The sequence below is a fragment of the Coregonus clupeaformis genome, chromosome 10, assembly GCF_020615455.1.
Source record: "Coregonus clupeaformis isolate EN_2021a chromosome 10, ASM2061545v1, whole genome shotgun sequence".
Taxonomy (NCBI): domain Eukaryota; kingdom Metazoa; phylum Chordata; class Actinopteri; order Salmoniformes; family Salmonidae; genus Coregonus; species Coregonus clupeaformis.
Genome location: NC_059201.1, coordinates 17,639,947 through 17,663,603, shown reverse-complemented (window position 1 = coordinate 17,663,603; position 23,657 = coordinate 17,639,947). Strand labels below are relative to the sequence as shown.

At 43.4% G+C, this 23,657-nt stretch overlaps 1 protein-coding gene across 2 annotated transcripts in view; it reads left to right on the top strand.

The window, feature by feature from the left end:
* Window positions 1-22,544, top strand: part of LOC121575239 (scm-like with four MBT domains protein 1) — a 31,754-nt gene extending 9,210 nt beyond the window's left edge. For both annotated transcript variants that reach the window (XM_041888209.2, XM_041888208.2), the window contains exons 4-21: window positions 79-322; window positions 494-582; window positions 2,340-2,592; window positions 2,839-2,933; window positions 3,030-3,131; window positions 8,468-8,627; window positions 10,759-10,841; window positions 10,927-11,053; window positions 11,284-11,397; window positions 11,511-11,553; window positions 11,693-11,757; window positions 11,830-11,969; window positions 13,939-14,048; window positions 15,882-16,057; window positions 16,199-16,374; window positions 21,125-21,349; window positions 21,443-21,571; window positions 21,669-22,544. In XM_041888209.2, the coding sequence (XP_041744143.1) occupies window positions 79-322; window positions 494-582; window positions 2,340-2,592; window positions 2,839-2,933; window positions 3,030-3,131; window positions 8,468-8,627; window positions 10,759-10,841; window positions 10,927-11,053; window positions 11,284-11,397; window positions 11,511-11,553; window positions 11,693-11,757; window positions 11,830-11,969; window positions 13,939-14,048; window positions 15,882-16,057; window positions 16,199-16,374; window positions 21,125-21,349; window positions 21,443-21,571; window positions 21,669-21,809 (2,472 nt within the window). In that variant the 3' untranslated portion in view covers window positions 21,810-22,544. The remainder of the gene's footprint in view (window positions 1-78; window positions 323-493; window positions 583-2,339; window positions 2,593-2,838; window positions 2,934-3,029; window positions 3,132-8,467; window positions 8,628-10,758; window positions 10,842-10,926; window positions 11,054-11,283; window positions 11,398-11,510; window positions 11,554-11,692; window positions 11,758-11,829; window positions 11,970-13,938; window positions 14,049-15,881; window positions 16,058-16,198; window positions 16,375-21,124; window positions 21,350-21,442; window positions 21,572-21,668) is intronic.
* The last annotated feature ends 1,113 nt before the right edge of the window (window positions 22,545-23,657 follow it).

The window sequence follows — 23,657 nt, the reverse complement described above, 5'->3', positions numbered from 1 at the left end:
TTCCTGGCCAGGGCCCTATTTATTGTATATCCACTCACACATTAATTATGGTTGTGTTTCCCCTTCCCTCCCTCTCAGGTGGACCATAGCCTGCAGACAGGGCTGACTCCAGGGATGAGGCTGGAGGTGTGTGTGCGTTCGGAGCCTGACCAACCCTACTGGGTGGCCACTATCATCACCACCTGTGGCCAACTGCTGCTGCTGCGCTACAAGGGTTACCATGACGACCGACGAGCAGACTTCTGGTGTGACGTCATGACCTCTGACCTCCACCCTCTGGGGTGGGGTAGGCAGCAGGGGCGACCAATGAGACCGCCCTGTGGTGAGGAGGGGGTGACAAAGGGGTTAAGGGCAATATACGCTTGTGTTGCTGTAGACCGTTTGGGCCCTGTGCTCAAATAAATGTATTGGAATACGCTGTTAAAGCTTTTCATATATACAGGAATTAACAGCATAAAGATGTACACAATATATGAATGTGATGTGAGTCCAGGTGTCCGTAAGAAACATGGTGACTGGGAAGCTGTCCTAGAGGAGGCTCTGGCTCAGGGAGGGAGCGCACCAGCACACCTACTGAAGGGGGTGAGTCTGGGGGAGGGAGGAGTGGGGACACCAGGACCATAACTATAGCTACAGTGGGGGAAAAAAGTATTTAGTCAGTCACCAATTGTGCAAGTTCTCCCACTTAAAAAGATGAGAGAGGCCTGTAATTTTCATCATAGGTACATGTCAACTATGACAGACAAAATGAGGGGGAAAAAAATCCAGAAAATCACATTGTAGGATTTTTAATGAATTTATTTGCAAATTATGGTGGAAAATATGTATTTGGTCAATAACAAAAGTTTCTCAATACTTTGTTATATACCCTTTGTTGGCAATGACACAGGTCAAACGTTTTCTGTAAGTCTTCACAAGGTTTTCACACACTGTTGCTGGTATTTTGGCCCATTCCTCCATGCAGATCTCCTCTAGAGCAGTGATGTTTTGGGGCTGTCGCTGGGCAACACAGACTTTCAACTCCCTCCAAAGATTTTCTATGGGGTTGAGATCTGGAGACTGGCTAAGCCACTCCAGGACCTTGAAATGCTTCTTACGAAGGCACTCCTTCGTTGCCCGGGCGGTGTGTTTGGGATCATTGTCATGCTGAAAGACCCAGCCACGTTTCATCTTCAATGCCCTTGCTGATGGAAGGAGGTTTTCACTCAAAATCTCACGATACATGGCCCCATTCATTATTTCCTTTACACGGATCAGTCATCCTGGTCCCTTTGCAGAAAAACAGCCCCAAAGCATGATGTTTCCACCCCCATGCTTCACAGTAGGTATGGTGTTCTTTGGATGCAACTCAGCATTCTTTGTCCTCCAAACACGACTGAGTTTAGTTTTTACCAAAAAGTTATATTTTGGTTTCATCTGACCATATGACATTCTCCCAATCCTCTTCTGGATCATCCAAATGCACTCTAGCAAACTTCAGACGGGCCTGGACATGTACTGGCTTAAGCAGGGGGACACGTCTGGCACTGCAGGATTTGAGTCCCTGGCGGCGTAGTGTGTTACTGATGGTAGGCTTTGTTACTTTGGTCCCAGCTCTCTGCAGGTCAGTCACTAGGTCCCCCCGTGTGGTTCTGGGATTTTTGCTCACCGTTCTTGTGATCATTTTGACCCCACGGGGTGAGATCTTGCGTGGAGCCCCAGATCGAGGGAGATTATCAGTGGTCTTGTATGTCTTCCATTTCCTAATAATTGCTCCCACAGTTGATTTTTTCAAACCAAGCTGCTTACCTATTGCAGATTCAGTCTTCCCAGCCTGGTGCAGGTCTACAATTTTGTTTCTGGTGTCCTTTGACAGCTCTTTGGTCTTGGCCATAGTGGAGTTTGGAGTGTGACTGTTTGAGGTTGTGGACAGGTGTCTTTTTATACTGATAACTAGTTCAAACAGGTGCCATTAATACAGGTAACGAGTGGAGAACAGAGAAGCCTCTTAAAGAAGAAGTTACAGGTCTGTGAGAGCCAGAAATCTTGCTTGTTTGTAGGTGACCAAATACTTATTTTCCACCATAATTTGCAAATAAATTCATAAAAAATCCTACAATGTGATTTTCTGGAATTTCTTTCCTCAATTTGTCTGTCATAGTTGACGTGTACCTATGATGAAAAGTACAGGCCTCTCTCTCATCTTTTTAAGTGGGAGAACTTGCACAATTGGTGGCTGACTATATACTTTTTTTCCCCACTGTAGGACCTATTCAACATTACTACTCATGTCAGAAAAGCTTGGTTTTTTTGTATCGATAAATGTTAACATTTTCTAACATTCTCTTGTCTGTGTCCAGGCTCAGACAGGGGGAGACCCAGCAGACCTGTTTCCCCCGGGGTGGTGTGTGGAGCTGCAGGACACTGTGGACCCAGGGGTGGCCTGGGGGGCTCAGGTGGAGGACAACATAGGGGGCCGTCTGTGTCTGCGCTACGCTGGGACAGAGGGGCTCACCCAGTCACAGGCCAGGCGCTGGGTATTCTACCTGGACCCCCTCCTGCAACCACCTGGCTGGGCTGAGGAGAACAGCTACTCTCTCACTCCACCTGCTGGTAAGGAACAGAACTGCCTCTGCACCTTGTGCTGTTGACCAACCCTGGTCCTGAAAAGCTACAGAGTAAACACAAATACACCTCAATCAATGAATCATTAAGACCTTGTTGAATAAGGTGTATTAATGTTGGGCTGGTTGAATGCTGACCACTGTTGTAGTATGTTTGTGTTTGTTTGGATGCTTTTGTTTGTGTTTTAAGTATTAATGACAGTTACTTAGTGATAATGTCACTGCTGTGTTTCAGTGCTTTGTGGTTTGCGCAGCGAATCAGAGTGGGAGGAGGTGAGAAAGAACATTAGACAGCCTAAAGAAGAAGCTTTCAATCGAGACTTTTTTAAGGTATACTTTACATCTCGCTCTCTCACTCTCTCTCTTTCTCTCTCTGCCCTCTTTCTGTCTCCCTCTCCCTCTGACATATCTTCTGTGTGTTTGTAGGACCGGCCAGTCCTCTCTCCTCACTGCTTCTCTGAGGGGATGAAGTTGGAGGCAGTGAACCCCGCTGCCCCCTTCAACATCAGCCCAGCTACTGTCACCAAGGTAACGCCCTCATGTCACCACCAGGGTTAGCGTTAATTTGACAAATTCAATTCTTATTCAATTCACTCTCCCTGTAAATTCAATATAATTCAAATTCCAGGTCAGTCTTTGAATTCAGAGATAATCCAATTCCTCTCAATACCAATTTTAGGTCAATTCCAGAATTCAATTCCCAATTCAATATTATCCCCAACAATTCCACAAATTCCAATTAAATTCCCTCAGTCTTTCAGGCTGATCGTGTCACTGTTCAGAAAGCTATACTGGAAAAAGTCACTTTTTTATACTAAGTGCATTCATTCCATTAACTGGAAAATTTACTAATATTTAATCCCAATTCAATTCCAAAGATTAAACGTTTTTACAATTCAAGTTCAAACAGTCTAATTCCAATTCAATTCCAGTTCCATAACTTTGATTGTTGAAATTCAAATTGAATTAAACGTAAATTCTCCACTTCATGAGTGAATTAAATAATTGAATTGGAATTTCTAATTAAAAGGGAATTGACCCCAACCCTGAGGCCTCATTTAAAAACATTGCGTACGAGCAAAATATTGGCCAAAACATGCGTGTGCCAGTTTTCACACAAAAGTTGGAATTTATAAAAATGTGCTTATCCTCCCACAGACTTCAGACCATGCGTACACACAGTTTCTAGTGGTTGAAGTATTGCATTGCAAGAAGGCAAAAGTAGCCTAGTAGTAGCCTTGTGCAGGAATATATGATGACATTCTTATTTATAACAAAAAAACAGGTAGCTAAATATAATAACAAGATACAATCATTTGCTGTTAGCGAGAAGAGCAAAAATCTATTTATTTTATCTTTGCATTCTAAAATAATTAGAAATACAGTGGGGGAAAAAAGTATTTAGTCAGCCACCAATTGTGCAAGTTCTCCCACTTAAAAAGATGAGAGAGGCCTGTAATTTTCATCATAGGTACACGTCAACTATGACAGACAAATTGAGGGAAAAAAATCCAGAAAATCACATTGTAGGATTTTTAATGAATTTATTTGCAAATTCTGGTGGAAAATAAGTATTTGGTCACCTACAAACAAGCAAGAGTTCTGGCTCTCACAGACCTGTAACTTCTTATTTAAGAGGCTCCTCTGTCCTCCACTCGTTACCTGTATTAATGGCACCTGTTTGAACTTGTTATCAGTATAAAAGACACCTGTCCACAACCTCAAACAGTCACACTCCAAACTCCACTATGGCCAAGACCAAAGAGCTGTCAAAGGACACCAGAAACAAAATTGTAGACCTGCACCAGGCTGGGAAGACTGAATCTGCAATAGGTAAGCAGCTTGGTTTGAAAAAATCAACTGTGGGAGCAATTATTAGGAAATGGAAGACATACAAGACCACTGATAATCTCCCTCGATCTGGGGCTCCACGCAAGATCTCACCCCGTGGGGTCAAAATGATCACAAGAACGGTGAGCAAAAATCCCAGAACCACACGGGGGGACCTAGTGAATGACCTGCAGAGAGCTGGGACCAATGTAACAAAGCCTACCATCAGTAACACACTACGCCGCCAGGGACTCAAATCCTGCAGTGCCAGACGTGTCCCCCTGCTTAAGCCAGTACATGTCCAGGCCCTTCTGAAGTTTGCTAGAGTGCATTTGGATGATCCAGAAGAGGATTGGGAGAATGTCATATGGTCAGATGAAACCAAAATATAACTTTTTGGTAAAAACTAAACTCGTCGTGTTTGGAGGACAAAGAATGCTGAGTTGCATCCAAAGAACACCATACCTACTGTGAAGCATGGGGGTGGAAACATCATGCTTTGGGGCTGTTTTTCTGCAAAGGCACCAGGACGACTGATCTGTGTAAAGGAAAGAATGAATGGGGCCATGTATCGTGAGATTTTGAGTGAAAACCTCCTTCCATCAGCAAGGGCATTGAAGATGAAACGTGGCTGGGTCTTTCAGCATGACAATGATCCCAAACACACCGCCCGGGCAACGAAGGAGTGGCTTCGTAAGAAGCATTTCAAGGTCCTGGAGTGGCCTAGCCAGTCTCCAGATCTCAACCCCATAGAAAATCTTTGGAGGGAGTTGAAAGTCTGTGTTGCCCAGCGACAGCCCCAAAACATCACTGCTCTAGAGGAGATCTGCATGGAGGAATGGGCCAAAATACCAGCAACAGTGTGTGAAAACCTTGTGAAGACTTACAGAAAATGTTTGACCTGTGTCATTGCCAACAAAGGGTATATAACAAAGTATTGAGAAACTTTTGTTATTGACCAAATACTTATTTTCCACCATAATTTGCAAATAAATTCATTAAAAATCCTACAATGTGATTTTCTGGATTTTTTTCCCTCATTTTGTCTGTCATAGTTGACGTGTACCTATGATGAAAATTACAGGCCTCTCTCATCTTTTTAAGTGGGAGAACTTGCACAATTAGTGGCTGACTAAATACTTTTTTTCCCCACAGTAGGCATCTACAGTTATCTGAAGTTTACATACACTTAGGTTGGAGTCATTAAAACTAGTTTTTCAACCACTCCACACATTTCTTGTTAACAAACTATAGTTTTGGCAAGTCGGTTAGGACATCTATTTTGTGCATGAAACAAGTAATTTTTCCAACAATTGTATACATACAGAGTATTTCACTTATAATGCACTGTATCACAATTCCAGTGGGTCAGAAGTTTACATACACTAAGTTGACTGTGCCTTTAAACAGCTTGGAAAATTCCAGAAAATGATGTCATGGCTTTAGAAGCTTCTGATAGGCTAATTGACATCATTTGAGTCAATTGGAGGTGTACCTGTGGATGTATTTCAAGGCCTACCTTCAAACTCAGTGCCTCTTTGCTTGACATCATGGGAAAATCAAAAGAAATCAGCCAAGACCTCAGAAAGAAAAATTGTAGACCTCCACATGTCTGGTTCATCCTTGGGAGCAATTTCCAAACGGCTGAAGGTACCACGTTCATCTGTACAAACAATAGTCTTCAAGTATAAACACCATGGGACCACGCAGCCGTCATACCGCTCAGGAAGGAGACGCGTTCTGTCTCCTTGAGATGAACGTACTTTGGTGCGAAAAGTGCAAATAAATCCCAGAACAACAGCAAAGGACCTTGTGAAGATGCTGGGAGAAACAGGTACAAAAGTATCTATATCCACAGTAAAACGAATCCTATATCGACATAACCTGAAAGGCCGCTGAGTAAGGAAGAAGCCACTGCTCCAAAACCGCCATAAAAAAGCCAGACTACGGTTTGCAACTGCACATGGGGACAAAGATCGTACTTTTTGGAGAAATGTCCTCTGGTCTGATGAAACAAAAATAGAACTGTTTGGCCATAATGACCATCGTTATGTTTGGGGGAAAAAGGGGGAGCTTGCAAGCCGAAGAACACCATCCCAACCGTGAAGCACGGGGGTGGCAGCATCATGCTGTGGGGGTGCTTTGCTGTAGGAGGGACTGGTGCACTTCACAAAATAGATGGCATTATGAGGAAGGAAAATTATGTGGATATATTGAAGCAACATCTCAAGACATCAGTCAGGAAGTTAAAGCTTGGTCGCAAATGGGTCTTCCAAATGGACAATGACCCCAAGCATACTTCCAAAGTTGTGGCAAAATGGCTTAAGGACAACGAAGTCAAGGTATTGGAGTGGCCATCACAAAGCCCTGACCTCAATCCTATAGAACATTTGTGGGCAGAACTGAAAAAGCGTGTGCGAGCAAGGAGGCCTACAAACCTGACTCAGTTACACCAGCTCTGTCAGGAGGAATGGGCCAAAATTCACCCAACTTATTGTGGGAAGCTTGTGGAAGGCTACCCAAAACGTTTGACCCAAGTTAAACAATTTAAAGGCAATGCTACCAAATACTAATTGAGTGTATGTAAACTTCTGACCCACTGGGAATGCGATGAAATGAATAAAAGCTGAAATAAATCATTCTCTCTACTATTATTCTGACATTTCACGTTCTTAAAATAAAGTGGGGATCCTAACTGACCTAAGACAGGGAATCTTTACTAGGATTAAATGTCAGGAATTGTGAAAAACTGAGTTTAAATGTATTTGGCTAAGGTGTATGTAAACTTCCGACTTCAACTGTATTTCCTATTATTTATTTAATTTCCATGATCATTATAGAATAAATTCCTCACCTTTTCTGACTGTGATGGTTTCATATTTGCGAAATAGCCTGTAGGCCTACAACAAGTTAGGATAGGCTACCATTCGTCCCATCTCTCTTTTAATTGGACCCACTTCACAGTAGTAAATAGATAAGCTATTTTAAGTATTTTACTCTATGCGATCTGTTCCGAAGCACAGTTTAATGTAGAATAGACGGTTCACCTTTTCCATTGACGTTTGTAGGCTACTACGTCTGAATACTGTAATGTACAATTTCTCAAGTAGACAATAATTTGATTTGATATTTCATTTATAAACAGAATGCATATATCGTAACCATTGCAGAATAAATTCCTCACCTTTTCTGGCCATGACGAGTTCATATTTCCGAAGTAGCCAAACAACAAATGACCATGCGCATCTCTCATTGCGCCTATTATATATTATAATTTCAAGTTTTTGCATCCGAAAGCGGGAGAAGTTTCTAACATACAGTAGAGTTTAACAGACGTTAAACACTTTTGCATTGAAGTGTGTAGGCTACCACTGTAAGTAGTATGCCTACTGTAGTTTTCATTTTCTTCAGAGTAGACAATGTTTCAGAATTTGCGGGCAGTGCAGCATATTTAGGTTTGGGAAAAAGTAAATGCAAAACATTATTGAATTCAAACGATCTGTTTACAGGTCCACAACAATGTGTAATTGGTTTGGTCTTTCAGACATGGTCAGATACAGCAAAAGTCACTGCAAAATAAAACATTCTGCCACCCCCCTAAGTTTGCCATGCATTGCTATTTCCTTAGATACTGTCTTGGCCTAATTCCAAAACTTCCAAAGTATACAGCAAATAAGGGCGTTATTGTCACCATAGAAGGTGAATGATGGGCAGTTTTCAGGTGGAGTTATAATGCTCGTTCACGACAGGTCTAATTTATAACGGGAAACATGGGTATGTATGGCATGCGCCAAGTTTATAAATCTAAATATTTTGGTGCATGCGCAGTCTTTTCAGAAATGGCACACACAGATATTTAGTGTTACATTTACACAACGGTTATAAATGAGGCCCCTGGTCACCACGGTAACATCCCCACTGCACCCACACACAGCATCCATCTTCTTCAGTGTTTATCAATTACATATAGTGTGTGGTAGGTTGCCCCTAGTTGTATGGGGCTATAACAGTGATGTCATCATTGTGTCCCCCAGGTGTTGAGCGACAAGTACTTCCTGGTGCAGATGGACAGCCTGCAGGGAGACAGTGAGGGGGCGGGGCCTGACTCATCCTTCCTCTGTCACCATGGAAGCACCGGAATCTTCCCTGTCCATTGGAGCCTTAAAAATGGGGTACCCCTCAGTCCCCCTCCAGGTAAGGCAGAATACACCAGAGGTGTGGACTCAAGTCACATGACTTGGACTTGAGTCTGACTCGAGTCACAGATTGAATGATAAAATAAAATAACTTCAGACTTGACTTGGAGCGTCAAGACTCGGGACTCGACATTGACTTGAGACTGATGACTTGAAATTATCTGGCCAGGGTTTTGTAACGTTTTGTCACAAATTTTTTGGCACAGTCTCCGGATATTCAATGTCTGCTTTTTTTAAAAACTTTTACCCATCTAGCAATCGGTGCCCTTCATTGCGAGGCATTGGAAAACCTTCCTGGTCTTTGTGGTTGAATATGTGTTTGAAATTTACTGCTCGACTGAAGGACCTTACAGATAATTGTATGTGTCATTCAAAAATCATGTTAAACACTATTATTGCATACAGAGTGAGTCCATGCAGCTTATTATGTGACTTGTTAAGCACACTTTTACTCCTGAACTTATGTAGGCTTGCCATAACAAAGGGGTTGAATACTTATTGGCTCAAGACATTTCAGCGTTTCATTTTTAATTAATTTATACAAATTTGAAAATACATAATTCAACTTTGACATTATGGGGTATTGTGTGTAGGCCAGTGACACAAAATCTCAATTTAATCCATTTTAAATTCAGGCTGGAACACAACAAAATGTGGGAAAAGTCAAGGGGTGTGAATACTTTCTGAAGGCACTGTATAGCCTACCATTTGTATTTTATATTTATGCCTTTGCTTATTCAATCTGGCCACTAACATAGGCCTACAGCGTTGCACGCAATTCTTCTTTCAAAAACATCTAATCTGTGCTTCAGAACCAAAAAGTTGTGCATCTTGACTGTTGACCAATGACCAGTCATCAGCATTGGCGCACAAAGGCGGGCGTACATATCCAGATTAATGACCAGAAAGCACTTGTTTCATTTTCTAAGGTTTTGCCTGGCACTTAAAAAAAAATATATATAAAATACAGTTTAGCAATCTGCTACCGACATATCTTTGACAGAACAATAGGCTACCTGGATATTTCAGATAGGCCTAGTTTGGGTGGGTTAATTATATACCTCAGTGGTGGGTAGGCCTACTGGCTAGAGATAGTTCTAACATCAATACTCATGGGATGAAGATGTAACATATTCTGGCGAATTAATTCCGATATTTGTGAGGAAGAAAAAGTCATGCTTTCCATCCGATCCTGCAACCTCCGCTGCATACAGGTAGGCCGTATGATCCTGCTTGCCTGGACTCAAAGTGCAGGTGTATCTTGTGTTTTTAAAATGCAGCACCATTTATATCTGTAATGAAAGGCAACATCTTCACAGCAATTGTGTGCACGTGCATGTGCATGCACTGGGGGTCGCAAGCTTTGAAACACTCCTTTTTGGGGGTCGCGGGTCAAAACGTTTGAGAACCACTAAGCTAGTGAACAGATGGCTGATTTTCTGTACAGCTATAGGATCGGCTGCAGCACAAACGGCAAATTGTAGGGAGAGAGGATTGCCATAAATAAATATGCAGCTCTAACAATTGTTTGGTGATCAAGAATAATCAAGGTTTACTTTGCAAGCTCACCAGTATTTCCCACGGGGGGGCCAGTATGAAAAATAAAATTACAATAAAAAAATAATGTATGCACTCACTAACTGTAAATCGCTCTGGATAAGAGCGTCTGCTAAATGACTAAAATGTAATGGGGCATCAATCAACAATGACTAACATAGGCCTACTGGTCTTTTGGTATGTCAAAATTGCATGAAATGGATCATTTACTCATGAAGCTTGCGTTTGGTATTTGTTGTTAAATTAACTATTTCATAATCAAAATATGCTGTAGACAAAAATGAAAAGGGCTGTCTGCTAGCCTAAAGAAAATGTATAAAGTTTTATTTTTAACTTGACTTGAAAAAACTTGACTCGACTTGCTCTTAGAATGCACGACTTGAACTTGACTCGAGAATCGACCGGTTCCACTTGGGACTCGACTTGAGACTCGGACCTTGTGACTTGCTTGTGACTTGAATAATAGTGATTTCGTCCCACCTCTGGAATACACTCATCTCAGGCACTGTACTGCAGTCACCAGTGAAATGGATCTCCGATTTGACTGTGTTCCTGGGTATGTGGGTGTGTAGGTTACCAGGGTCAGGACTTTGACTGGGCGGATTACCTGAAACAGTGTGGAGCAGAGGGAGCGCCAGAGAGCTGTTTCCCTGTGGTGAGACACACAAACACACACACACACACACACACACACACACACACACACACACACACCACTCAGACAAGTGTTTTTCCTCCAGGAGCAGAGTGATCATGACTTTGTTGAGTCCATGAGGCTGGAGGCGGTGAATCCCGTCTCTCCTGAGTACGTCCACGTGGCAACTGTAACCAGGGTCAGAGGTCAGCACATCTGGCTGGGTCTAGAAGGTGAGAACAGAACAGCTGGAGGAAGGAGAATAAGTGCTGGGTTGTAGAGATGTAAGGGTTTTTAGGGAAGGATGAGAAGGATGTTGATCTTGTGAATATTATCACTATGACCAAGTCCATTTTGGGTGTTAATTTCAGCTACCTGAATACTCAGTGTTGTTCTATTTACATAGTGTTAATGTGTTCAGCCACTCATAACCTCCTCCCTCTGCTCTGTGTGTTCTCCCCAGGTTTGAAGCAGACTCTGCCTGATGTCATCACGCATGTGGACTCTCTGGACATCTTTCCAGTCAGCTGGTGTGAGAGTAACGGCTACCGACTCCAACATCCCTCTCAACCTACAGGTCAGGCTCCAAACAAGACCCTCCTGTCCATTTTGGCGATTGGTCTATGTCAGTGTTTTATCTGACGGTTACTGGCAGGTGTAGATTTTGACTTTTGACCTCTTCTGTTGCAGCTCAGAAGAAGAGCCGTGTGGCCGTGTTGCAACCAGAGAAGCAGTGAGTTTTTGCAGACCTTGCATATTACAGAGAGCGAGAGTGGGTATAAAATTTTTAAAAACGTACTTCCTCTAGTCTTAACCAACTTTGTGACTTTTATTTCTAACTGTATGTGTATTTGGGTTTGATCCGATGGCAGATCTCAACTTAAAGCCACGCCCCCTGATGCAGCGAGGCAGCAGGATCTGAGCCAATCAGAGAGCGGTGAGTGTAATTCCTTGTGAAAAATAATTTGTGAAAAAATAATGCGTATGATGTGCGTGTCTGTGTCAGCAGCTCAGGGTAACGGGAAGTACAGCTGCCCAAAGATCTTCTTCAACCACCTCTGTTTCTCTGGCCCCTACCTGAACAAGGGCCGCATCGCTGAGCTGCCCCAGAGCATCGGCCCCGGCAACTGTGTCCTGGTGCTGAAAGAGGTGAGAGAGAGAGCAGCACACATCTACCAGCTCCTCTATCTAAAAATATCAAGGCCATCAGGCCAATATCCAATCTCCCCTTCCTCTCCAAGGTTTTGGAAAAAGTGCTTGCTGTACAGCTCCAGGACCATCTCAATCTGAACAACCTACAGTATTTGAGAAGTTCCAGTCAGGTTTCTGGCCGGCCCACAGCACTGAAACGGCCTTACTCAGGGTCACCCACAACCTGCTGATGCAGGCTCATCCTGTCCCCTGATCCCCCTGGACTTGAGCGCAGGGTTTGACTGTCGCCCACCCCATCCTCCTGGAACATCTCCTGGACACCATCGGACTGTCTGGACCAGCTCTGAGCTGGTTCCACTCCGACCTCTCAGACAGGACTGAGTATGTGTCGCTAGGTGGGTCCAGGCCCCTGCGGTGTACCACAAGGATCTGTTCTTGGACGCATCCTGTTCATTCTGTACATGCTCCCCCTCGATCGTGTCGTTAGCCGGCATGGAATCCCATTCCACTGCTATGCTGATGACACCCAGCTGTATGTAAAAACTGCCCCAAGTCCCTCTGATGCATGTGCCCATCTGAACACCTGCCTTGAGGAAATGGATGAAGCAAAACGTCCTTCAACTGAACTGCAGCAAAACCGAGGCCCTACTTGTTGGCACCCCCCCACCAGGTCCAGCCCTCACCATTGCAGGACAGAACATCCCTCTCTCCCCCTCAGTTTCCAATCTGGGTGTAAAGCTTAATTCCTCCATGACCTTTGACAGCCACATCAAACAACTGTGTAAAGCGTAATTCTATCACCTCAGGAACAATGCCAAACTCCGTCCCACCCTCACACAGTCTGATGCAGAGAAGCTCATCCATGCCTTTATCTCCTCAGGGCTGGACTGCTGCAACGCACTCTTCATCAGGATCCCTGGCAGGAGTCTCCAGAAGCGCCAATACATTCAGAACAGTGCTGCCAGGATCCTGATGAGAGTGCGGAAACACCATCACATCACCCCTATACTGACATCTCTGCACTGGCTCCCCGTCTCATTCCGGATTGAATTCAAAACCCTCCTGCTGACTTTCCAGTGTATTCATGGCAATGCTCTCCTTATCTCAAAGATGCCCCTCCATGTCTCCCGAGTGGCGCAGTGGTCTAAGGCGCTGCATCGCAGTGCTAGCTGTGCCACTAGAGATCCTGGTTCGAATCCAGGCTCTGTCGTAGCCGGCCGCGACCGGGAGACCCATGCGACGGCGCACAATTGGCCCAGCGTCGTCAGGGTAGGGGGAGGGAATGGCCGGCAGGGATGTAGCTCAGTTGGTAGAGCATGCGCTTTTATCAGCGGGTTGTGGGTTCGATTCCCACACGGGGGCCAGTATGAAAAAAATATATAAAAAAACATAATGAATGCACTCACTAACTGTAAGTCGCTCTGGATAAGAGCGTCTGCTAAATGACTAAAATGTAAATGTAAAGAACTGCTCTCCCTCCATAACCCCACCCACACCCTCTGGTCAAGCAATAGCCTGCTCCTACACGCAGTTCCGCTCCTTGGGGAATCAGTTAACCGCTCGCCTCGCCCCCCCAGCCTCTATAAGCCAGCACGACTCTGGGCTCCTTTAAAAGGGGCCTAGACTTTTCTCTTTAGGAAGGCTTTCAGTTGATAGCTGTGCTCCTTGGTGTCCTTGTCTCTTGTAGTGTCAGCTGTGTTCTTTGTGTCAGTTTCCCTGTCTAGGTGTCAATATTTATTTATTTGGTTTTTATTTTTTATTTTATGCACTTTGAGATTATTCTATATAATGAAAAGCGCTTTACAAATGTAATTAATTATTCATTATTATTAACACACGCACTACTGTAGATGGCAACTCACTATTATCCCCATACAGATGCATCATCTTCTGTGCTGTACCCTACCTTGTATCCTACAGTGTGTACTTCTAACCCCCCTGTATCCTCTCCTGTCCTGTGGTCCAGGTGTTGACTCTACTGATCAGCTCAGCCTACAAGCCCAGCCGGGTGCTGAGGGAGCTGCAGCAGGACCCAGAGCTGAGGGGGCACGGCCAGGGAGAGACTCTCAAGGCCAAGTCAGTCTACCCACCACACTATAACACTAGAATAACGCTAACGTTACATGATGATATACACTCACACTGTTTATAGGGATCATTAGCTATATGCAGAGCCAGGGAGCGATGCTTCAGGCCAAGTCAGTGGACAGACCACAGTATACACCATAACAACAGTGAAATGATAGTGATATCATGACTGTTTAGATTATACTATTTATGGTACAGTATTGTGATAAAATGAGAAACAGTACACACACTAATCCATACAGTTTCTGTACGCGGTAGAGTTACTCTGTTCTTGGTCACTATGTATGCACCATAACACTACTGTACATGGTAGTAGTCGAGTGATCCAGAAAAACGCATGTCAAAAATGTTATAAATTGATTTGCATTTTAATGAGGGGAAATAAGTATTTGACCCCTCTGCAAAACATGACTTAGTACTGGTGGCAAAACTCTTGTTGGCAATCACAGAGGTCAGACGCGTTTCTTGTAGTTGGCCACCAGGTTTGACACACATGTCAGGAGGGATTTTGTTCCACTCCTCTTTGCAGATCTTCTCCAAGTCATTAAGGTTTCAGGGGCTGATGTTTGGCAACTTGCAACCTTCAGCTCCCCTCCACAGATTTTCTATGGGATTAAGGTCTGGAGACAGGCTAGGCCACTCCCGGACCTTACCTTGTGCTTCTTCTTGAGCCACTCCTTTGTTGCCTTGGCCGTGTGTTTTGGGTCATTGTCATGCCGGAATACCCATCCACGACCCATTTTCAATGCCCTGGCTGAGGGAAGGAGGTTCTCACCCAAGATTTGACAGTACATGACCCGATCAATCGTCCCTTTGATGCAGTGAAGTTGTCCTGTCCCCTTAGCAGAAAAACACCCCCCAAAGCATAATGTTTCCACCTCCATGTTTGACGGTGGGGATGGTGTTCTTGGGGTCATAGGCAGCATTCCTCCTCCTCCAAACACGGTGAGTTGAGTTGATGCCAAATAGCTCGATTTTGGTCTCATCTGACCACAACACTTTCACCCAGTTCTCCTCTGAATCATTCAGATGTTCATTGGCAAACTTCAGACGGCCCTGTATATGTGCTTTCTTGAGCAGGGGGACCTTGCGGGCGTAGTGTGTTACCAATTGTTTTCTTGGTGACTATGGTCCCAGCTGCCTTGAGATCATTGACAAGATCCTCCCGTGTAGTTCTGGGCTGATTCCTCACCGTTCTCATGATCATTGCAACTCCACGAGGTGAGATCTTGCATGGAGCCCCAGGCCGAGGGAGATTGACAGTTATTTTGTGTTTCTTCCATTTGCGAATAATCACACCAACTGTTGTCACCTTCTCACCAAGCTGCTTGGCGATGGTCTTGTAGCCCATTCCAGCCTTGTGTAGGTCTACAATCTTGTCCCTGACATCCTTGGAGAGCTCTTTGGTCTTGGCCATGGTGGAGAGTTTGGAATCTGATTGATTGATTGCTTCTGTGGACAGGTGTCTTTTATACAGGTAACAAGCTGAGATTAGGAGCACTCCCTTTAAGAGTGTGCTCCTAATCTCAGCTCGTTACCTGTATAAAAGACACCTGGGAGCCAGAAATCTTTCTGATTGAGAGGGGGTCAAATACTTATTTCCCTAATTAAAATGCAAATCAATTTATAACATTTTTGACATGCGTTTTTCTGTTTTTTTGTTGTTGTTATTCTGTCTCTCACTGTTCAAATTAACCTACCATTAAAATTATAGACTGATCATTTATTTGTCACTGGGCAAACGTACAAAATCAGCAGGGGGTCAAATACTTTTTTCCCTCACTGTACCTATTCTGCTCTGGACGGTGTTGTGGTGTGTAGGTACAAAGGGAAGAGTTACCGGGCCACTGTGGGGATTTCCCGTACGGCTGACCAGGTGGCTGAGTTCTGCAGGAGGACATGTGTGAGGCTGGAGTGCTGCCCCAACCTGATCGCACCTCACATGGTGCTGGAACACTGCTCGGAGAACTGTTTCCTGCTCACCAAGACTAAATACAGTACGTGCTACCTTACACATACACATGCGAATGCACGTACACACAGACAGATTGTATTTACAATGTACTTATCAATATTTAGCTATACAATCATATGAATAACACTCCTGTTATTATTTTTGGTGTCTATGTGCTCTGTAGCTCATTACTACGGTAAGAAGAAGACCAAGCGCATTGGCCGTCCCCCTGGCGGTCACACTAACCTGGAGAGCAGCACCAAGCAAGGGAGCAGGAGGAAGAAGAGGAAGCCCCTGTCTGTCCACAAGAAAAAACGCCTGTCTACATCTGTGGACAGCACCCCTGCTTGCTCCCCACTGGTACTGCATATACTGACATTCAACTCATTAAAGTAACTGTCCAGTGAAAATCTCACTTTTAAAAGTGTATATTCTGTTGACCAGTGGCGGTTGATGCTGTTTAAGATGAGGGAGGATGATTTTTTTTCTTCTCAAGAACATGGCCTTATTTCTATTCCAGCATATTGGATGACTGTCAATTAATATTCCATTCACCCAGTTCAATGTAACAGCGATAGGTTTAGGCTACTACGTGATACTCATATTTTCCCTTTACCCATCATGAGGTTGCTACAACCTAGCCGATGAATGAAAGTTTACAACGTAGGTGTACACAGGTCGAGAGAAAAATGTAAGGTGACAGACAGGGACACATGGACAGACAGTGACACATTCAATACCGCCTTGCACACTCTTGCCTGCATCTAGCTGATCTAGGGTGTAATCCTAAATCCAACAGTTGCGAACAAGAGTTTCTATTGGACAAATCCAGGTATGTTAATCCCTGTTTCGTTCCGTTTGCTTCTGTTTAAGAAACATTTTACAACAGAATCGGTGGAATGAATACACCCCGATCACACGTAAACACAGTTCACTTTCATAGCAGCCATGTTGTATTCCTTCTCGCTTCTATGCACTCTCCTCCTCTCACCTTTTCCCTTAGCTTGTGGACTTCAATGCACAACACATCAGCTGTATGTGACCAGGCGAGAGAACCTTTCCAAGCCAAACCATATCATAACCGCTACACACAGCCTACATCGTTGTCACCATATTAGCTAAAGTAACGTTAAAATCAACATAGCTAATAGAACTAACGCATTAGTAAACCCACTACAATCATGCAGTAACGTTACAGTGTACAGTCAGTAAGCAGTTCAAAAAGCAGTTTAGCAGTTACATCGACGGGCCCTGGTGGCAATAAATTAGTAAAATTAAAAGTGTTGGATAGTGATAGCCAGCTAGCTAACATAGTATCTCTCTGTTTGAGCCGGGTGTTTGAGTAGGCTAAACTAGCTAGTTAGCTGCATTTGCTAGCTAAGTAAGTGAAACTGAAAGTAAAAAATATATATATATATCTCTCTCGCTCTCTCTCTTCCTTCTCCTTCATTTTTTAAGAAATTAATTTGTTCAAAACTGTTAAACTATTGTATTTCTCTCTCTTTGAGTCAACTACTCACCACATTTTATGCACTGCAGTGCTAGCTAGCTGTAGCTTATGCTTTCAGTACTATATTAATTATCTGATCCTTTGATTGGGTAGACAACGTCATTGTCACGTTGTATACTGATAGACAGGCGCAGGAATACGTAATAGGGTGTTTTATTACTCAACCCAACATAAGGTACGTCATGGAAAAACGACGTGGGTGAAGCCCAAAACAAACACGTAAATATATAACACAGGGCAGTAACCCAAACAAAAGAGCGAGGTGTAAACCTCTAAATAATACACGGGACGAGACCCGTAATAACAATTACGCGGCATGTAAACTGTAATACAATGTACTCACAGGACCAACGGACATTGGACAGTAATTGACCAGGACAATGGGGAACAGAGGGCACATACAGTTGAAGTCGGAAGTTTACATACACTTAGGTTGGTGTCATTAAAACTCGTTTTTCAACCACTCCACAAATTTCTTGTTAACTATAGTTTTGCCAAGTCGGTTAGGACATCTACTTTGTGCATGACACAAGTAATAATTTTTCCAACAATTGTTGGACAGATTATTTCACTTATAATTCACTGTATCACAATTCCAGTGGGTCAGAGGTTTACATACACTAAGTTGACTGTGCCTTTAAACAGCTTGGAAAATTCCAGAAAATGATGTCATGGCTTTAGAAGCTTCTGATAGGCTAATTGACATCATTTGAGTCAATTGGAGGTGTACCTGTGGATGTATTTCAAGGCCTACCTTCAAACTCAGTGCCTCTTTGCTTGACATCATGGGAAAATCAAAAGAAATCAGCCAAGACCTCAGGAAAAAAATTGTAGACCTCCACAAGTCTGGTTCATCCTTGGGAGCAATTTCCAAACGTACCACGTTCATCTGTACAAACAGTAGTACGCAAGTATAAACACCATGGGACCACGTAGCCGTCATACCGCTCAGGAAGGAGACGCGTTCTGTCTCCTAGAGATTAACGTACTTTGGTGCGAAAAGTGCAAATCAATCCCAGAACAACAGCAGAGGACCTTGTGAAGATGCTGGAGGAAACAGGTACAAAAGTATCTATATCCACAGTAAAACAAGTCCTATATTGACATACCCTGAAAGGCCGCTCTACGGTTGCAACTGCAACTGCACACAAAGATCGTACTTTTTGGAGAAATGTCTTCTGGTCTGATGAAACAAAAATAGAACTGTTTGGCCATAATGACCATCGTTATATTTGGAGGAAAAAGGGGAATGCTTGCAAGCCGAAGAACACCATCCCAACCGTGAAGCACAGGGGTGGCAGCATCATGCTGTGGGGGTGCTTTGCTGGAGGAGGGACTGGTGCACTTCACAAAATAGATGGCATCATGAGGAAGGAAAATGATGTGGATATATTGAAGTAACATCTCAAGACATCAGTCAGGAAGTTAAAGCTTGGTCGCAAATGGGTCTTCCAAATGGACAATGACCCCAAGCATACTTCCAACGTTGTGGCAAAATGGCTTAAGGACAACAAAGTCAAGGTATTGGAGTGGCCATCACAAAGCCCACATCTCAATCCTATAGAAAATGTGTGGGCAGAACTGAAAAAGCGTGTGCGAGCAAGGAGGCCTACAAACCTGACTCCGTTACACCAGCTCTGTCAGGAGGAATGGAGCAAAGCACCCCCACAGCATGATGCTGCCACCCCCATGCTTCACGGTTGGGATGGTGTTCTTCGGCTTGCAAGCCTTCCCCTTTTTCCTCCAAACATAACGATGGTCATTATGGCCAAACAGTTCTATTTTTGTTTCATCAGACCAGAGGACATTTCTCCAAAAAGTACGATCTTTGTCCCCATGTGCAGTTGCAAACCGTAGTCTGGCTTTTTTTATGCCGGTTTTGGAGCAGTGGCTTCTTCCTTGCTGAGCGGCCTTTCAGGTTATGTTAATACAGGACTCGTTTTACTGTGAATATAGATACTTTTGTACCTGTTTCTCCCAGCATCTTCACAAGGTCCTTTGCTGTTGTTCTGAGATTGATTTGCACTTTTCGCACCAAAGTACGTTAATCTCTAGGAGACCGAACGCGTCTCCTTCCTGAGCGGTATGATGGCTGCGTGGTCCCATGGTGTTTATACTTGCGTACTATTGTTTGTACAGATGAACGTGGTACCTTCAGGCGTTTGGAAATTGCTCCCAAGGATGAACCAGACTTGTGGAGGTCTACCATTTTTTTCCTGAGGTCTTGGCTGATTTCTTTTGATTTTCCCATGATGTCAAGCAAAGAGGCACTGAGTTTGAAGGTAGGCCTTGAAATACATCCACAGGTACACCTCCAATTGACTCAAATTATGTCAATTAGCCTATCAGAAGCTTCTAAAGCCATGACATCATTTTCTGGAATTTTCTAAGCTGTTTAAAGGCACAGTCAACTTAGTGTATGTAAACTTCTTACCCACTGGAATTTTGATACAGTGATTTATAAGTGAAATAATCTGTCTGTAAACAATTGTTGGAAAAATTATTACTTGTGTCATGCACAAAGTAGATGTCCTAACCGACTTGGCAAAACTATAGTTTGTTAACAAGAAATGTCTGTAGTGGTTGAAAAATGAGTTTTAATGACTCCAACCTAAGTGTATGTAAACTTCCGACTTCAACTGTACTAATCAGGGGGAATGGGAACCAGGTGTGCGTAATGAGACAAGACAGTCCGGGGTTGGTGGTAATGAACCAGGTCAGTGACATCTAGAAGGCCGGTGACGTAGACCTCCGGAGCTGGTGAACGGAATGAGCAGCAGTACCGGGGGGATCCGTGACAGTCAGTTCATGCTGCAAGAGCTCTGATAGGTTGGAGGACAACCTCCGGAAGTTGTCATAATTACTGTGTAAGTCTATGGAAGTGGGTGAGAACCATGAGCCTCCTAGGTTTTGTAGCTGTCCTAGCTGTCCTCCGGCTACACCATGGTGCTATCCTACAGAGTGCTGTTGAGGCTACTGTAGACAGTCATTGCAAAACAGTGTGTTTTAATCAATTATTTGGTGACATGAATATATTTAGTATAGTTTTGTCTAAAAAGGATAACTTTTTTAATGTTTTACTATTTTTATTTTTATGAAATTCACTGAGTAGGATGGTCCTCCCCTTCCTCGTCTTGAGGAGCCTCCACTGCTGTTTACTCATATCCAAACATTGTTGTAGACTCAACCTATACTCTGTTTGTGGCCAAAGCATAAATTGTAGAAAAAGCACTTCAAACTGGTATCTCAAACAGACAGTTTAAAAAATGCTTGCTATTTCCTCATAGAGGATGATGTCATCCTCCTGATGAGGATGAGCTTGCCAATCAGTGGTTTCCCTCAACCACTGGTCCAAGGTCAGAGATTTTCTAATGGTTAAGGTTAGGATTTGGGGTAGAGCGCAGTGCATCTTGTTGTTTTTATCGCACTGCTTTGCTTTATCTTGGCCAGGTCGCAGTTGTAAATGAGAACTTGTTCTCTACTGGCTTACCTGGTTAAATAAAGGTTAAATAAAATAAAATAAAAAAATCTTATGGGCAACTTTTATATGGAAGGAGCCAGTAATCGAACTCATATCTGTGCTCTTTCTTTGCACCCCAGGGTAGTGGAGAGGAGGAGGACCTGGATGAGGACTACTTTCTGAGTGAGGAGGACTCGGGCTCAGAGCAGCAGGATGACTCTGAGGTGTCAGAGAGGAAGTCCCAGCCTGCCTCTCGCTGTCCCACCCCTACAGAACCACGCCCTCGGGAAGGACCCCGCCAGTGTAGGAAAACCCCCCACTTACCCTCCTACTCAGATGATGAGAACCAGCCCCCCTCACCTAAGGTAGCGGCTGTTGCATAATTATATACACACACACAAACACACTGATCCTAGAACTATATATGTGTAACCCCCTGTGTTTGTGTTCTGTCTCAGAGTGGGCGGGTGGAGGTGCAGGAGAAGCTGCATCTGGACAGCAGTCCTCTGGGCTGGAGCATCACTGATGTGACCCGCTTCATCAGAACCACTGACTGTGCCCCGCTGGCACGCATATTCAGGGACCAAGTAGGAGTGACACACACTCACACACACACACCAGACACACATACACACACGCACAGTGCACTCATTTTCTGAGCCATGTTGTTGTGTGTGTTGACAGGAGATAGATGGCCAGGCCCTGCTGTTGCTGAGCCTGCCCACAGTTCAGGAGTGTATGGGGCTGAAGCTGGGCCCTGCCATCAAACTGTGCCACCTTATAGAGAGGGTCAAACTGGCCTTTTACCAGCGCTTTGCCGGCTGAGAAGTTTGTGTGAAGTGTGATGTGTGTTTGTGTGAAGTGTGATGTGTGTGTGTGTGTGTGTGTGTGTGTGAGTGTGTGTGTGTGTGTGTGTGTGTGCGCGCATTATGTACACTGTTGTTTTCAATTATGTGTATAAACCCTGGATGACTGATAAGGGGCGTTGTATTGAAGCCACCGCACAGCCATCTTGGTACTCCTCCATTGTAAAAAAAGATTTAGGAAGCTATAGAATTGTTTTTTGACATGTGGCCAATACAATGGCCAATACATAGCATCAGCAATCCAGGGTTTATATACATCATTGGTTGTTATGTGCTGCTCCAGGATGGACACAGTTTATAGCCTCAACTGAACACCCCTGTAATATGTGACTGGATTCTGTATCTTTCAGGGATTTCATGTTTGAGTTTGTTTACCATTTGTTTGTACACAGTTGAGGGGAATTGAAAAGCACAAGGTAATTGTATGGAGTCATGATGGAGTTGTTTTCCATCCATTCATCACTTAAGACTTCGGTTGAAATGAAAATCCAAGGTAAAGCATTTCAACAAAATAGATCTGGAGACCGGTTTAGGTACTAGTTCCCCTCTTATTAATGCAAAGTCCCCTCATTGTGAAACAATAAAAATATTGAATCTGTATAATGTGAATAACAAACAGCACCTGATGTGGGGAGACATATTTGCACTATCATCGCTAGGTTTTTACGTCGGTCTACAAGGTTAGGGTTATCAAGTTGACTGACTTCTACTTTAATATGAATATCAGCTCATCAGACTTTTGGGGCCGATTTCCCACACACAGATTAAGACTATTCCTGGACTAAGAACCACTTTCAATGGATAATCTCCATTGAACATGCTTTTTAGTCTAGGACCAGCCTTAATCTGTGTGTGGGAAATCGGCCCCAAAAGTCTGATGAGCTGATATTCATATTAAAGTAGAAGTCAGTCAAATTGATAACCCTAACCTTGTAGACTGACGTAAAAACCTAGTCCGCGAAATGCAATGAATCTTAAATGCATCCTATTAGATTCTCAACAGGTTAGGCTGTTCTTGACCTTTTGTCTTTATGATGACTATGATCACTTTAGTTGTGTGTACTATAGTTAGTCAGTCACTAGTTATGTGTGGTCATGGGGTGGTCGACAGGGTTATAAGACGGTCCTGATAATTATGGACGTCTCAGTTCAAAAAGTATTTTATTATCGATTATTATTATTGATTATTGAGGACCTGTTGGTCCTCATTTTACTTCTTGTATATTGCAGCTTGATCAAAGTATAAACTGAACCGTTTATTATTATTTTTTAGGTATTTCTAAAGATTGAATGTCAACTATGTTTAAAAGCGTTTAGCAGATTGCTTTGAGTAAAAAATGTATTGATTTATATTTTAAAAAGTACAGTATGTGATGTTTTTGAGGATAATATAATATACCCATGCTATCTCCAAAAACCAAACGGTACTCAAGGCCGGACTGTGCCATGTTTGAGACATTCCCTGTTGTTTATGCTCATTATCACGTTCCACATCAGCTTGGTGTTTCATTCAGGGCTGTCATTGAAAGTCTTCATGTTCCTATTCCCGTTCATTTGATCAATTACTTGATTTTACATTCCTGTTGCTCATGTTGAAAATAAGTTCTGGTCGATAAAAGTAAACTAAAGGGGTTTCCCATGAAACAATCTCAAATGTAAATGTAAATTGGTTTGTGGATGTTTCCAATGTGAATATGTTTGCAGAATGATTTTTATTTAAAGTTATTGCTTTTAAAAGTAATAAGATGATAAACTGCGATTTTATCTTATATTACCAGTGTTGTGTCGTTTTCTTAATCCCAGGAAG